Below are 13,884 nucleotides of genomic sequence, written 5' to 3'. Positions count from 1 at the left end.
ATCATTCAAAATAAGTAATTTAATTAATAAAGAGCATTTCTGTTCATGTTGTTCTACTTCGCCATTCTTTCAATTTGAGCTACCACAAAAAACTGTCAAAGCCATTTTGCAAGCCTTCCTATTTCTGACAGTTAAACAGAAAGGTGGTTAAACTTGGAAACAATACCCATCACTTGTACCTACCTCTTAATCAGCACGAGCTGTGACAATACAGTAAATTACCATATAGCTTCTTACTGTAAAATTACGAAACAAAAGTTCCCTGGACAACTTTTAGCTTGTTAGATGAAACTACACGAAGTTGTTTCTGTGGTATCCCAGGACTTCCATAGGACACATAAATGATCTACTGTTAACTCTCTTCAATTCTTAGTACATAACAGAGAAAGAGAGAGCATTTGTCCATGGATGAAAACTGCTATGCCTCAACTGATATAATCCATATCATAATTCACATTAGATGCAGATACTTAGCTAGACCTCAGGAAAAAAAGTTAAAAAGCCCCTTAAACAATTCTACATTTAAAACGTACATTTTTATCAAATCAGGTCTCGTTATCAAAGTCAGTAAAATATATGTAAATGAATGTAAAACTGAAAGTCTACGACAATATAAAAGAACACTTGGAAATTTTGCACATTTTCATCAATATTTTCAGGTGTTTTGAGCAAAATATATATATATTGCATAGTCTCAGGACAAAAAACGGCAGTAGTTCCAAAAAGAGAACTCAAAAGTCCAGTTATTTTGTTTTCTTTTTAAAAAATAGTAACTGTTACTAAAAATAGTATGTAAGACAAAGTTTCTGATTCCTGAGGAGTGAAATGGCACCACCTAGTGACTTACAGATGAGAAAATCGAGTCAGAAAAGCTGTCACTTCTTTTACTTCCTCACAACACCATACGTTCTAGTTTAGAAACAACAGCAAAAGGAAATGTAAAAATAAACAGGAATGCTGGAACACTTACATGGAACAAGGAATTCAAAGTCACGTGTTATTACTCAAGGATTATTTTTCTACCAGACTAGGTACCTATACTCTGTAGTATACTAAAATGTTTTTGGATGCAAATAGAATATAAATTTAATCGCCACACACTACTAACCAAAATATCTTCCCAGGAAAGATATATATTTTTTAAGCAATGGCAACATCAACTTATTACAGAGTTTTCTACCAATTAATGGTAACACCCATAGCCATCAAAATTTATGAATAAAAATTGAGTAACTTCAGATGCATCTAACCCTTCACTGATATTCAAGTTTAGGCAACAGCCCTTTCTCTTCAGTTAATAACACACCATATTTGCACAGCCACCATGGTCCTATATGTATATGTTCCTGATTCACATTTCCAGCAGATTGCCTAAAAGCTGCCAGCACAGAACATTTCCAAGCTATTTTTTACAGAACTAAACTGCTTTTGTACAGATTGCATACATTTTATAAAATCTTCTGGGAATTACTCCACTAGAAAAATATAGACAAAAGCAGAATATTTCCTACTTTTTATATTTTTATCATCTGTGCTTTTCTTAAAGGAATATATTAAAAAAAACCTTAAGTCACATTTTTCTCAGCAGAAAGTCAGATGCCCTCTGGAGGACTATCAAGGAGGGCTTTTCCTTTAGGAATTGCTATACAAAAAGTGTAAGAGTGAAGGAGGTTGCACAGTGGAGATTTTATGCTCTTCAGGCATTTTTCACCAATGTTTTCCTCTTTTGTTCTTTGCTTTTTGTGTATTTAATGAACACAAAGAACAGTTTCTTGCTTTGCTAGAAAAGTTAAGTTGCTAGCAACTCAAAAAAAAAAACATCAAAACCCACCACTAAGCTTTTAGGGTGTCCAAGCCTAAAAAGTGGGACAGGTTGAAAATATAACATCAGAGAATTTTTTATTTTTTCATACACAGAGAGACTAAAAATACTTTGAGAAGAACATTACAGTGATCTCTAGCTCTGCTGACTTCTCACCCGTAGCTCTATAGCAGGGCAAAGAATACTACCCATTCCTAATAAAAACAAGATAAATAAGGTCAACTTCATTGTAACAGGGTCAAAAGCCATTAAGAAAAACAACAGATAGGATAGTTGGCATTGCTCCATACTGCTGCTATCTTCAGCAAGAAGAAGTAAAAAAAAAAAGTCAGGGAAAGCACAGAAGAGCAAGCTACTACAAGCTACTACAGGTATGGAGCATATTCCAAGAACATATGGATAAAATCCCTTCTGGTTAGAAGAAGCACTGGGTTAAACAACTTAATTTTATCCACCAACTTCAATGCACGCAGCTGGCCCAGATCAAATTATTTCTCTATTTCTATGAACCACTTCACCACACAGATACCTGTTTTAGCTGTAGCAAAGCACAGAAACATGTATTGGAAGAGAACACCCTTCCTCTTTCAAAAGTGATTTCAGTTCAAACTGAAATTTCTGCCTGCAAGAAGGGCTGATACACAGTAAAAACAAGACTCTTGTAACCAGTCTTTTGAGAACACCTGCAGGGCTCACATCAACTTTTCCAAAAACCTGCATGAGGAGTAAAATAAAGACATGTTAGATTATCTTCTGATTCTAAAAACTGGCATGAATACCCTGAAGAGAAAGGCATGAAAATAATTCAGAGACAATACATGAACAAATATGCCTTTTTAGGACTAGCTGCTAATGTATTTTGTCTTTTAGTCGGTTGCACTAAACTTTTGATAAGCTCATGTTCATCCACTGAATTAGTTACATAATTAAAAAGAGATACATTAAACTGTTCTCTAAAATTTAAAGAAGAAAATTTCTACTATTTAAATGCTAATCATAAGGGACTTCACTAACATTTAAATTTTAGGACCCTGCATGTCTTGAAATAAAAGTAGCAGAAAATTTCATGGGAAAGCTTGCTTGCGCTCTAAACCTTGCTTTTGCTGTAGGTGAACCGCTGCAGGGGAGGCTGAGCTCAGTTGTAGGAAACCATTGCTCTAGATCAAGAATGACAGGCTTGTTGTGGAGTCTTTCAAGAGGCACTTAAGCATCTGACATCTCCTTTGAAAACAGAAGGAGCATGAACCTTTTTATCTTGATTTAGTGAAACTAGTGAGTGTGTAGTGTATCATCATGGTATGGGGAGTCTTTGGTGACCAAGTGAAAATCAGAAGCACAGAGTAATTTTATTAATAGATGGCATAGATTAAAATATTCTAGCCATGGTAAATGCACTAAGATGGCCACCTCTATAGCTGAATTTTGATTATTAATGTAATCTAATAATTGGCGTAGTTATCATAACAGTCTTCATCTTGGTCACACAGGAAATGCTTAGGGCCCTTTGACTGACTTCACGCTTCTTTGCATGCTCTAGACACAGCCATGTCTCCACACAAGACAGGCACTTGCGTCTATCAAAAAACTCTTGGAAGTCCGGTGAAATCAGGTATCTATTTCATTGGTATGGAGAAATATACATTAATCAAAATTAGTACTGGTCACCTTTTTCCCAAAGCAGGAACACTTTGGAAAGATTTTTGGAACACGCATCAAAATTTTCACTTGTTATTTGGAAACTGAAAATAAAAATAGGAATAAAATCTCTTTCTTTTGGCTTAACATTGAAAATCTATCTCTTGAGAGATAACTGGCAAAAGCAACTTCATTACTGTTTTGCACATATTACTTGAATTACAAGAAGCTACGCATAAAGGACAATTACTGTTTGAGTTACTAAAGACTACATTTCTGTCATAAAATTATAATTACAGGGTAAGGTAAGTATCACAGAATGGTATACATGCAATTCCAGGTCGGTGAAGCAAGCTGTACCGTTTGCACTCAACCACAGTCACTCATCTGACATTTTACACAGCAGTCACAAGACAACATATCATGATATCAAAGGCTACCATGTAACACTGCAACTCAGTTCTCAGGAAACTTACCCCACTATTAATTTTGTGTTTTTATTTATATGGAATTTAGATAGAGGGAATTCAGATAAAGGTCAAATTAAATATTTAATTCTATATCCTTAAGCAAAATGAGTTTGGAAAGTTCATTATCGTTTAATCACTTTGATCTTTACAGAAAGAGCTACGCTGTCATAAACTGAAGAAAATTGGCAGGCAGTAATAACAATAACTCATGAAAACTTCCAAACATACGGTTGAAAGGGAGTTTGATCTAACTAAAACTAACTTTTAGTGAAGAGCTGTGGTAAATAAAACATGAACTACTTTTGTTTAAATTATCTTCTTTTCCAAGAGGTGGCCCCTCCTATGGAAGAAAGGGTTAATTAATAGGGGTAACCATATTAGCTGTGTTTGACCTCCAGTTTGCATCATAGACTCAACTTTAAAAATTAAAGTTAGTACGTTTTATTATTTGCTTTAAGGCTGCAATCATTTTAGTTTCTATTATTAAACTTCATTCTGGAGAAAGTATGTTGCCACAAGAGAACTACTGATATTGAATACTGTTAGCTATTTGTCCAGTATGATTCTACACTTAATGAATCTCCAGTGAATGGGAAACATCATATGACCTCAAAAGTCTGCTGTAGGTAAATCAGAATAGTCCCTGGAGTAGAACAGAAAACACCAGTCCAAAGATGAGCACATTTTTCCGTACTGATGCTTAATAGCTACCACTAATTTGCACAACAACAAACCACACAAGGGAAGAAAGAAACAGGGACACCAGCTAGATGAAAGCCCCTGAATCAAAGGCGGGGGAGGGGGGGGGAACCACCAAAGCACTGTTATTCATGTTGCATTTTCCACTAGCATCTGAAATTTCTACTAAAAATTTTCATGGGGCAAATAAATTGGTTAGAGAGTTGCAGAGTAAATACCACAAATGAAATACATTCTAAAGAAGAGTGCATTTCCCATGACAATAAACTATTTTTTAATTTTAAGAAAAATTAAATTCACAATTTCACCTCTGATGTGGACAGGGTGGTTAAAAAGCAGTTAAATAACTCTACCTTTTTATGCAAGTATATTACTACTGAAAAAGGACCAGTCTAATTACACCGCGTGAGAAAATACACAAAGGCAGGACCAGCTTCTAGAAACGCTTCTGCTATAGTTCTTGGGAATACCTGTTAGGCACCAAAAACGAAACAACATTGAACTGAAACCAATTAGGAAGCGCATATTAAAATGGAGGGCCTGCCTAAACATCGGCGCTGGAACAGGCCCAAGCTGGCTGGCTGCGTGCAGCGGGGGTTCGGGGCCAGGCTTCCCGGGTGGGACACCCCGGGCACCCCACGCCAGCCCTGCGGGGCAGCTGGAGGAGGACAGGCTGCGCACCCCTGCCCCACGGGTGCTCGCCCGCCCATGGCCAATTACTGTAACGCAGCACTGGGAGCTTCCTCACGACTGCCCCGGGAGGAACCAAACCTCTGTCACCACCACGGAAAGATCCCCGTTTTTCCACCCCCAAGCGCTACCGCACAGCAGCCCGGTGTCCACACGGCGCAGCCCGCACCTGGCACCCCCAGCGCTTCGCCCCGGAAGGGTGACGGAGGGCTGGGGACGGGCAAGGCCAGTGGGTGCAGCTGCCGAGGATCCCTGTGGGCGGCCTGGGTCAAGGCCGCCGGCGGCCACCGGGGCCTGCGGGGCCGTGCTCCAGCACCACGCGTGGGCCGGGCTGCTGGGGCTGACACCCCCGTGGCCGGTGGGCGTGGGGTCCCCCGAGGGGGCGGCCCCACCAAAACGCCTGAGGAGGGACCGGGGCGGGGGGGGGGAGGGGGGACGGTGAGCCGAAGCCGCCATCTCAGAGAAGCGCCGTGCCAGCCAAGCCCGAGGCCGCGGCACGGTGCGTGCTGAGGGGAGCGAGGCTCAGGCCCGCCCGGGGCAGGGCCGGCGGCCCCCTCACCCCGAGGATGGCTATCCTTGCTACAGCCGGGCGCCGGCCCCGGCAGCCGCTGAGGCGAGGGGCAGCAGCCGGCGGCTCGGCCATACCCGGCCCCCCCTCGCAGGGACGCCGACACCGCGCCTGTGCGCGGAAACTACCGGGTTCTGCGCCAGAAAGGCGGCCCTGCGCTGCCCGGCTTGAGGCGCCTGGCCCCGCACCCCATCGCGCGCTCTCCCCTCTGCCCCTGAAGCCGGGGCCGCTGCTTCCCGCTGCCCCTTATCGCCACAGCCCGGGAGGTTTCCCCTACCCCCGGGCGGGCGGCTGCCCGCCGGGACCAACCTGCCGCCGCCGCCGGGCTGTGAGGAGGGCGCGGGGCGGGCCGGGCCGGGCCGGGGGGCACCGCTCCCCTCAGGCGGCGCTGGGCGGGAAGGGGGGTCGCGCCCTACCTGCTCCGGGAGGCGGTGAGGGGAAATGGCTTCCGTTCCACCTTGTGCTTCTGGGGGGTTTCCTCCTCCCCTCCCTTCAAACAGATAAAGCAGCTGCACAGTATGTAGCAGTGTGTGCTAAATAGGACATGACACTCAAAAACCAGCTCATTAATTGATTACTATTTTTAAAGGATCACCCATCCCATGCTTGGCACAGGGAGCCGGTTAGCCATTCCCTAATTTCAAGTACACTTACCAGTGCTATTCTCTAAAATTACTTACAGTATTTGAGACACACATAGTTGACTTTTCCCTGTATTTTATTGGTTCAAGAGAGAGCATCAATGTTTTACAAAGTCATTGCATTTCAGGTGAGGAAGCTCAGAAGCAGTGCTTGGCAGCATTAGACAATCTCAGTTGCTCAGACGTCTTGGAAAAATTCCATCCTTCATCTAGAATACATATCAGAGCTAGTTAGTTGCTAAATTGCCTAGAACAAAAAGAAAAAAGGAAAAAGAGGAAAAGAAAATTAAGGTAACACTAAGGATTTGCGAACAGTCTTGAAAATAAATTTTAAACTTTAAAAAAACCCCCACCATTCTTGACATAATTTGCACTTTACTTGTAGTTGGTTGAGTAATTAAAGACTGCACATTTCTTTAGAGATGAGCACATGGCTAGTGGTCCAACAAAAGTACGTATGTGGATGAATTAGTGTTGAAAGTGTAACAAATTGTGAATGTACACAGTTGAGAAAGGTGCCAGGTTGGCAGTTTTGGAGCCTGCCATTTTCTGTCCCAAGATAAGTATGTTCACAGCAGCATCATCTCTCTATGCTGTTTCACAAAAGGTGTTAAACCAAGCCAGAAAAGTTAGTGAGCACAATGGTAACATTTCCCTGAGAAATAAAAAACCATTTTGATACAAGTCCATCAATCTGAGAGACGACTGCCTGACGTAAGGCCTTGGGATACCAGTTGTAGCTGTGTATCATGCACACTCCTTTGGAGTGGTGGCATAAGCAGGAAAAGTCCCAACTGCAGTAAGTCATCTCAACTACCTACTTAAGGAAGATATATAAGACTAAATAACATGAAATTCTCCACACAGTCTATGTTTACAGAATTCCTGTTCACTTCAAAGTAAGAACAAGGTATCCAGTAGTACAGTTCAAGTTACACATGCTTTCCACAATTCATTAAACATCTTAATTCCTCAGATGAGGAAAATGTTTGTATCCTACTCAAAACTTACTTTATTTCTCAATAATTCCTCCAAATTTCATCTGTGCTCAGAGGAATTTATATAACCTCTGTTCACACCAGAAGTTTAGTGCTGATGTGCTTTGCTGAAGGCAGTAAAAAAATTTTTGGAGTAACTACAAAACATCCCAGAGCACTAAAAATTCTCTTCAGTTTGGCATTCCATTCCATATCCCTTCTTTAAACCTCTAGATGGCTAGAGTAACATTATGCAAGATAAAAGCTTCATTTATGTAGTCTCTTGAAGATTAGAATATTTCTAAAAATTATTTTGAAATCTTACATTGTATTGATGATTGGTATAGTTCAAGAATTCTAAAGAGCTGCTAGTCAACCAAGTTGGAAAAAGAAGCATTAGGAAAACGGCAGTTTACCAGATAATAAAAGCTAGATACTTTCTACACATGTACCAACCATTTGCCTCTGGTCTACAAGTGCGTACTATTTGTATAGTAATTGCTAGTCAGCAACCAAAAATAAATCCAGAACTGTAATAAATCACCATTTTCAAGCAGTGTAAGTATGCGTGCTATTTCCTTTTAACAAATGGAGAATGCAAATGTATTTTAAAATGTTATTGGGATGCAGATGCATGTCACTAACTTCGGTGAGAACTGAAGGACTTGCAGAAGTGACTTTAGGACTGCTGAGCATCTAGAACCAGTTCAGATCATGGAGATCTGCAAGATGTTTTAAACAGCTGGTCCTAAAGCAGCAAACTTGTCTGCCAGAAGCAGTCTGGAAAAAAAAAAAAAAAAAAAAAAAAAAAAGACACACAAACAAACCAAACCAAACCCAACAAATAGTAAGGTGTAACAAGAATTCTAGCTTTCTGTTGTTTAAAGAGACAATACATCTTTTCAGCTAAATATGGTTTATTAGATGAACATGTAAAAAGCACGAACTTTATAAGCTACTTGTCACCCATTTATTCCTTATTGTGCCCACCTGGGTGTCTCAACTATTAATCTGCTTCTCTTTTGAGTAGACAAAACCATTCTTTCCTTAAGTTTACTAGTTTTCATACCAATTGTGAGTTACTGCCAATCCACAGTAATTTGAAAGTCAAGAACTATTGCTAACATAATAGCCAACAAATACTTCTGACAAATCCCTCAATATTCAGTATTGAAAGAAGCTGGACAAACAATATTTGCTATATTAATTAATTATCTTTGTGCCTTGAGTTACTTAAGAGTCATACCTTTCACATAACTGATTTAAAGCAACAATAACAAAAAATGTTAACAGCTTAAGTGAGTAGATAATTTTTAATCAAATTGAGATAGTGTCTCATGTTATCTCTACTGGCATTGCTCTGAGGTTTCTTTGGAAGGCTATTTCATTACAGTAAATGTCAAAAAAGGGTTCCTTATGAAGCTGAAGATCACTGAAACCATACATAGATTTAAGCGATCACTAGAGGCATAGAGGATATTTCGGGAGAAATCTACAGAACAGTCAAATTTAGGAACAAGCAAAGCCATACAAAACCCCCTGTGGTTTGACACTACAGTTAAGCAAAGCTTTACAGATGCAACTTAGCTGGACGCCTTTCCACAACAGATGTTACTGAAAATAAGAGCAGAAGTGCCAACTGCATACAAACTGTGGAATATTTCATACAAAATACTCCAAATACTTTTCATTATGTAACTTTTATTTGAGACACACATTGTTGTAAAAAAGTTCACATGGAATAATAAAACCATTGGGGCGTGAAGTTTTTTTTAGGGGTTGGATTTGTTTTTTTTGTCTATAAACATCAATACACAATTAATGGTTAGGTTTACAAGTTAACCACATGACAAGTTCACTTTTATCCGCAGGAGCTTTTCACATGACACCTTTATACCAGAGATAAAATGTGCTTAAACACACACAGTAGAACACTTCTATTTCAAAATTAAGCATTTTCTCAAGGACTATACTTTTTTTTTTTTTTTAATTTAGTAGCTATATAGCATTAAAATAACTGTAATTGAAGTTTTATTTTCAAAAATGTTTGTAAGGCCATAGGAATGCACTAAAATATTTAAATTCACCAGAAACAAGAAAAAATAAATGGAAATCCTGCTTTTGTGGAAGAAAGAAATACAAGTTTTATTTGTAAGAATGTGAATGGCATAAGCAGTTCAGTGAATGGAGGAGGAAAAAAGACCTAGTATCACCTACAGACCAGTCCTTAAGAAGTTTAACATTGCAAAATTTCAGTTACATTAATAGATAACCAAAGAACAGATGCATTTTCACAAATAACACACTGATGCATTTTACATATTATTCATGTACTTTCAAATCATTATCCATCCACAATATTGTAATGTGATATGTATATTCAAGACTCCTTTATTCACTTGTGAAAATGATCCACTTAATTCACTTGACTTCAGCAGACTAGTATGGGAAAGGTACTTACAATGGGAAATGCTCTCTGTAGAAAGAACTACAACTCTGAAGAGTCAATTATAATTTTTGAGACTGTCCCCCCAAATAGAAAAGTGAGCTGCATTAAGTTTCATGAGTGGTTTAAGCTTTAGCAATAATAGAACCTTCAGACAGTAAGTAAATCAAATATTCTACATACACTCAACAAAAACTTCTTGTGCATGTTTTGCTGAGCACAGACTGAAAGCTCAAGTTGCAAAAACACTGTGATCAGTTTATTTTTTCCTTTTTTTTTTTTTTTTTTTTTTTTTAAACCCATTTAGAAAAATATTGGTCAAGATATAGTGCACAGACATGGGGCTGAGGGAAAGATTTCCTAAAACTCCACAGCATAAGCAGCATTTTTGTTTTATCGAAATCCACCAAAAAATGTCTGCCTTTCCTGAAAGGTTAATGGCAATTTCTGGAACAAAACAGAAACACATTTGCTGCCTAATTAATAATAATTACATTACTTTAATTCTAATGGACATTAGAATACTAAGTAGTTGACTGAGGTATAGTTAAGAGTCCTTCAAAATTTAGATTATATAGCCTTGAGCAAAGTAGCAACAGAGACTGCACAAAACAATCATAGTGATATTAGAAAAGCCTGTAGTACCCAGCATCTGATGCGTAGGCAGAACATACCATTTATCATCACCCGCTTGTCTAAAGGAAAATATAGCTAAAAATATTCCCAGTAAAACATACAGCTGATTTGCACACTAAGACACAGCACATTTTTCAATGTCTGACAAGGCAGACTGTACACAGAAAGAGGTCTATACTGACCAAAAGTTAGCACACCAATAAAGTGCAGCCACTCAGCCATTTAATACTGCTGGAGAAGAGGGGTGGGGGCAAAACAACAAAGAAAGAGAGAGAAATCTGCATTTTACCTTATCCATAAGACCACATGAAATTAGAATTCTTCAGTTTCAGCAGGGGACAACAAAATTGCATTAAATTCTTCTACAAATAGAAAAAGATGAACTTTACATGAACATTAAGCAAAGTGAAATATTTACTGCATTATCATGCATAAAGTGAATTTCCTATGGTCTTACCTCACATTTATGTACAGTTTAGCACAGCTAAATGTAAGAAAATAGCAAGTTTATTTTCTCCCCCCCATACAGAGCAGATACCCCAATTCGCTGCTGCTTCAAGAAGCACTTCATAGACTCTACTACTTACAGGCTCTTTCAAAGGGAAGTTCATGGAGACTAATATTGAATAAACATTTAACCACACAGCGAAGACAGGAAAAACGATACAAAGCATTCTGTAAACGGTGCCAAACACAGAACATGTCAGTTTTGGTTTGCAGACAACCCCTGAGATAAAAATCCAAGTATTACGACACCAAATCAGTCAGAGGTAAATTACTGAAAATAAACAACATTCATAATTGGTGTCACAACACTTTCTGTATAGAAGCACTTTTTTTAACCATACAGAAAACGTAACTGCTTTAGCCTGTCCAAGAAACACATCAAGGGTAGACAACAGAGCAGTTAGGGTTGCTTTGTTTTTTCACTAAACCTTGTTGCCATGAAGATTCTTCTGTTTTAGTGCAGCAACAGCAGTTTATAAGATTCACCATCTAGTTACAATAATTATTTCTATTAAACTACATGTGGGGACAGGTTGATAACCACTTAAAACTTTATGGAACCAGCTGCTACTATTAAACCTTTTAAAATCAGAAGTCTTTAAATCTAATGCTATTGGCCCGTTCACTCTAAAAATATTTACAACAGACCCGGAGATGACAGATCCAGTACCTGACACCACAAAATGAAGCAGTTATCAGTGGAAACAACCAACTCGCAGTTTACAACTCTGAGACAATGTAGTGAAGCAAAAGCAAGCACGTTGGACATTAACTTTGACAATGACAGAATGCACCTATCCCCTAATAACAAACATGCTGGACACAAACTTGTAGTTAAAGCTTACAATGGTCCAAGTTTGGCACATCAACAGAACTAAAGCACCTGTTTTAATTGCTCATTGAGGAAATTCTTCAAAAGACATTAAAAAAGTAGTAGAACAAAGACTAGGTTATACAATGCTCAGTTGAGTAAAAAAGGCAACTACGTTTCAACTCTGCTTCTAACAGTCTAGGTCACTGTACCAGTTTCTGATGAAAAAAATAACTTAACTGCTTGAGCAGACCAAAGAGGGCCTCACACATTCAGCATTAAATGCATAACTAATAGTACATTATAGCCCTAATGTGACCATTTCCTTAGTGCCAGAACTTGATGAACTTTAGCAACTGCACGGGAAGCTAGTTTTTGGACACTTCTGTTGTCAAGGGTCAATGCTTACAGACATTAATGAACTATCCTTAAAATTACAATAGAAATGGAAGTCACCTTTCGAAGCAGTCATTTCTGAACAAATGAATCCACAAAGAGGTTATGCAAAACCCATGCAATTCAGCTTCCACAAGCCACTTAAGTGATAGTGATGAGGCCAATCTGTGCTGATGATTTCAACTCCAGAGTGTACTTCCTCATCAGAAACGAAAAAAGGTGCAGACAGTTTGAGCTAACAAAGGGAAGTTAAGTGAGGAAAGACACTGTGTTTATTCAGATAACTAAGAGGTGCATCTGTGAATCAGTGACTGGCAACTCAGAACGCAACTTTGCTAAGTCTGGTAAAGAAAGAAGAGCAACATACTACATTCAGAAGAGAAGCCATAGCTTCTGTGTGAACAGATTTGTGCATCTAAGAGACAATACCCATAAAAATTGTTAAATGCCAATTGTTACAGTAATTCTCATCACTAGAGTGTCAACATCCATACTGCAGTCATGGCCACAAGTATACAGCATAGAAAATAATGAAAATAAGTGAGACTTAATTTTTCCCCTGGCCCTTCTGCTTGAAAATAAATGTGTTTAAAAAGAGAAAGGAAAACCTGCACAAATCTGTTAAGAAACTTACTTACAAGTCAAACTGTGCAAATATAACTGTAAGATTGTGCTGTAACAGGCAGTAAGAGGCCAATATGGATGTGCAAAGTTAAAAGAAACATAGCAGCTTTTGCAACAGGCAATAAAACAGAAAGTAAAAAAGGAAAACAAGTTAACTCTTGCATTTGTGTCTCCATTTCATAGCTTCCATATCTGAGAAAGAAAAGCCTGACAGGTCAATAGGCTTAGTGAGCAAAATCCACTTGGTATTTTGTGTATCGCAGTCTACGTTCAATGGAGCTCTCAGCAGCAGCTTGGTGGTATTATTTCTGAGGCTTTGTGACCCTGTGCTTTCAAAGAAGCAGAAAAGGTTCTAAGTGTGCTGCAGTCTGTCATTAGAAGTTCATCAAAGTAGCGTGCATCGAAAGAAGCTGCTCTTCTTAGATCGATTTTCTGTTATTTTTACTGGCCCACCTGCCCCTGATGAACTGTTGTCATTCTGAAAGAGAAAACAGTATCAACATCACAAAGTGCAGGAAAAAAAAAAAATTAGTCCAGCTTCCCTAGTTTCCCTCCCCACTCCCCCTGCTTGCAAAGCAATAACCAGAGCAGAGGTTTGTTGCAACTTGAGCTCCTCAATTATACAGACACTGTTAATCACTCAGTAAAACTGCTTGTTTTAAAACGCAACATTTATCCAACAATCCAGATCTCAAGTATGAGCTGAAGGAATGACTAGCCAATTTGACATTTAATCAAGCAAGGGATCACACTGCTACATTTCATTAGAACACATCAGTTTCAGGCTGCCCAATGTTAATGTTCGTGCAAAATAAAGAACAATTACACACCGATGTATAATAAAGTGTGATAAAGCACTGTTTGTGCAAATTTGATTTAGCATCCACTGTAGTCCCCAGGAGTTTTTTGGTAGGGCTACTACTGTGCCAATTATAGCAGCAGTCATTTTAATATATCTAGTC

The 13,884-nt window shown here is 39.0% G+C and overlaps 2 protein-coding genes across 5 annotated transcripts in view; both read right to left on the bottom strand.

Moving 5' to 3' along the window:
• USP3 (ubiquitin specific peptidase 3) overlaps positions 1 to 5,604 on the bottom strand; it is a 104,127-nt gene extending 98,523 nt beyond the window's left edge. For 2 of the 3 annotated variants that reach the window (XM_032990207.2, XM_042803733.1), the window contains exon 1: positions 5,486 to 5,604. The gene's annotated coding sequence lies outside the window, so the exon portion shown is untranslated. The remainder of the gene's footprint in view (positions 1 to 5,485) is intronic. The other variant, XM_042803735.1, reaches the window with a different exon arrangement.
• A 3,579-nt stretch (positions 5,605 to 9,183) lies between these two features.
• Positions 9,184 to 13,884, bottom strand: part of RAB8B (RAB8B, member RAS oncogene family) — a 28,641-nt gene continuing 23,940 nt past the window's right edge. The window contains exons 8-9 of one of the 2 annotated variants that reach the window (XM_032990398.2): positions 13,376 to 13,400; positions 9,184 to 10,946 (exon numbers count right to left, since the gene is read on the bottom strand). In XM_032990398.2, coding sequence (XP_032846289.2) covers positions 10,897 to 10,946; positions 13,376 to 13,400 — 75 coding nt within the window. In that variant the 3' untranslated portion in view covers positions 9,184 to 10,896. Of the gene's footprint in view, positions 13,401 to 13,884 lie in introns of both variants that reach the window. The other variant, XM_032990397.2, reaches the window with a different exon arrangement.

Source organism: Tyto alba, unplaced genomic scaffold, assembly GCF_018691265.1.
Source record: "Tyto alba isolate M040663 unplaced genomic scaffold, T.alba_DEE_v4.0 Super-Scaffold_41, whole genome shotgun sequence".
Classification (NCBI taxonomy): Eukaryota; Metazoa; Chordata; class Aves; order Strigiformes; family Tytonidae; genus Tyto; species Tyto alba.
Note: the sequence above shows the minus strand (reverse complement) of the source record. Positions and strands in the feature narration are given on the sequence as shown.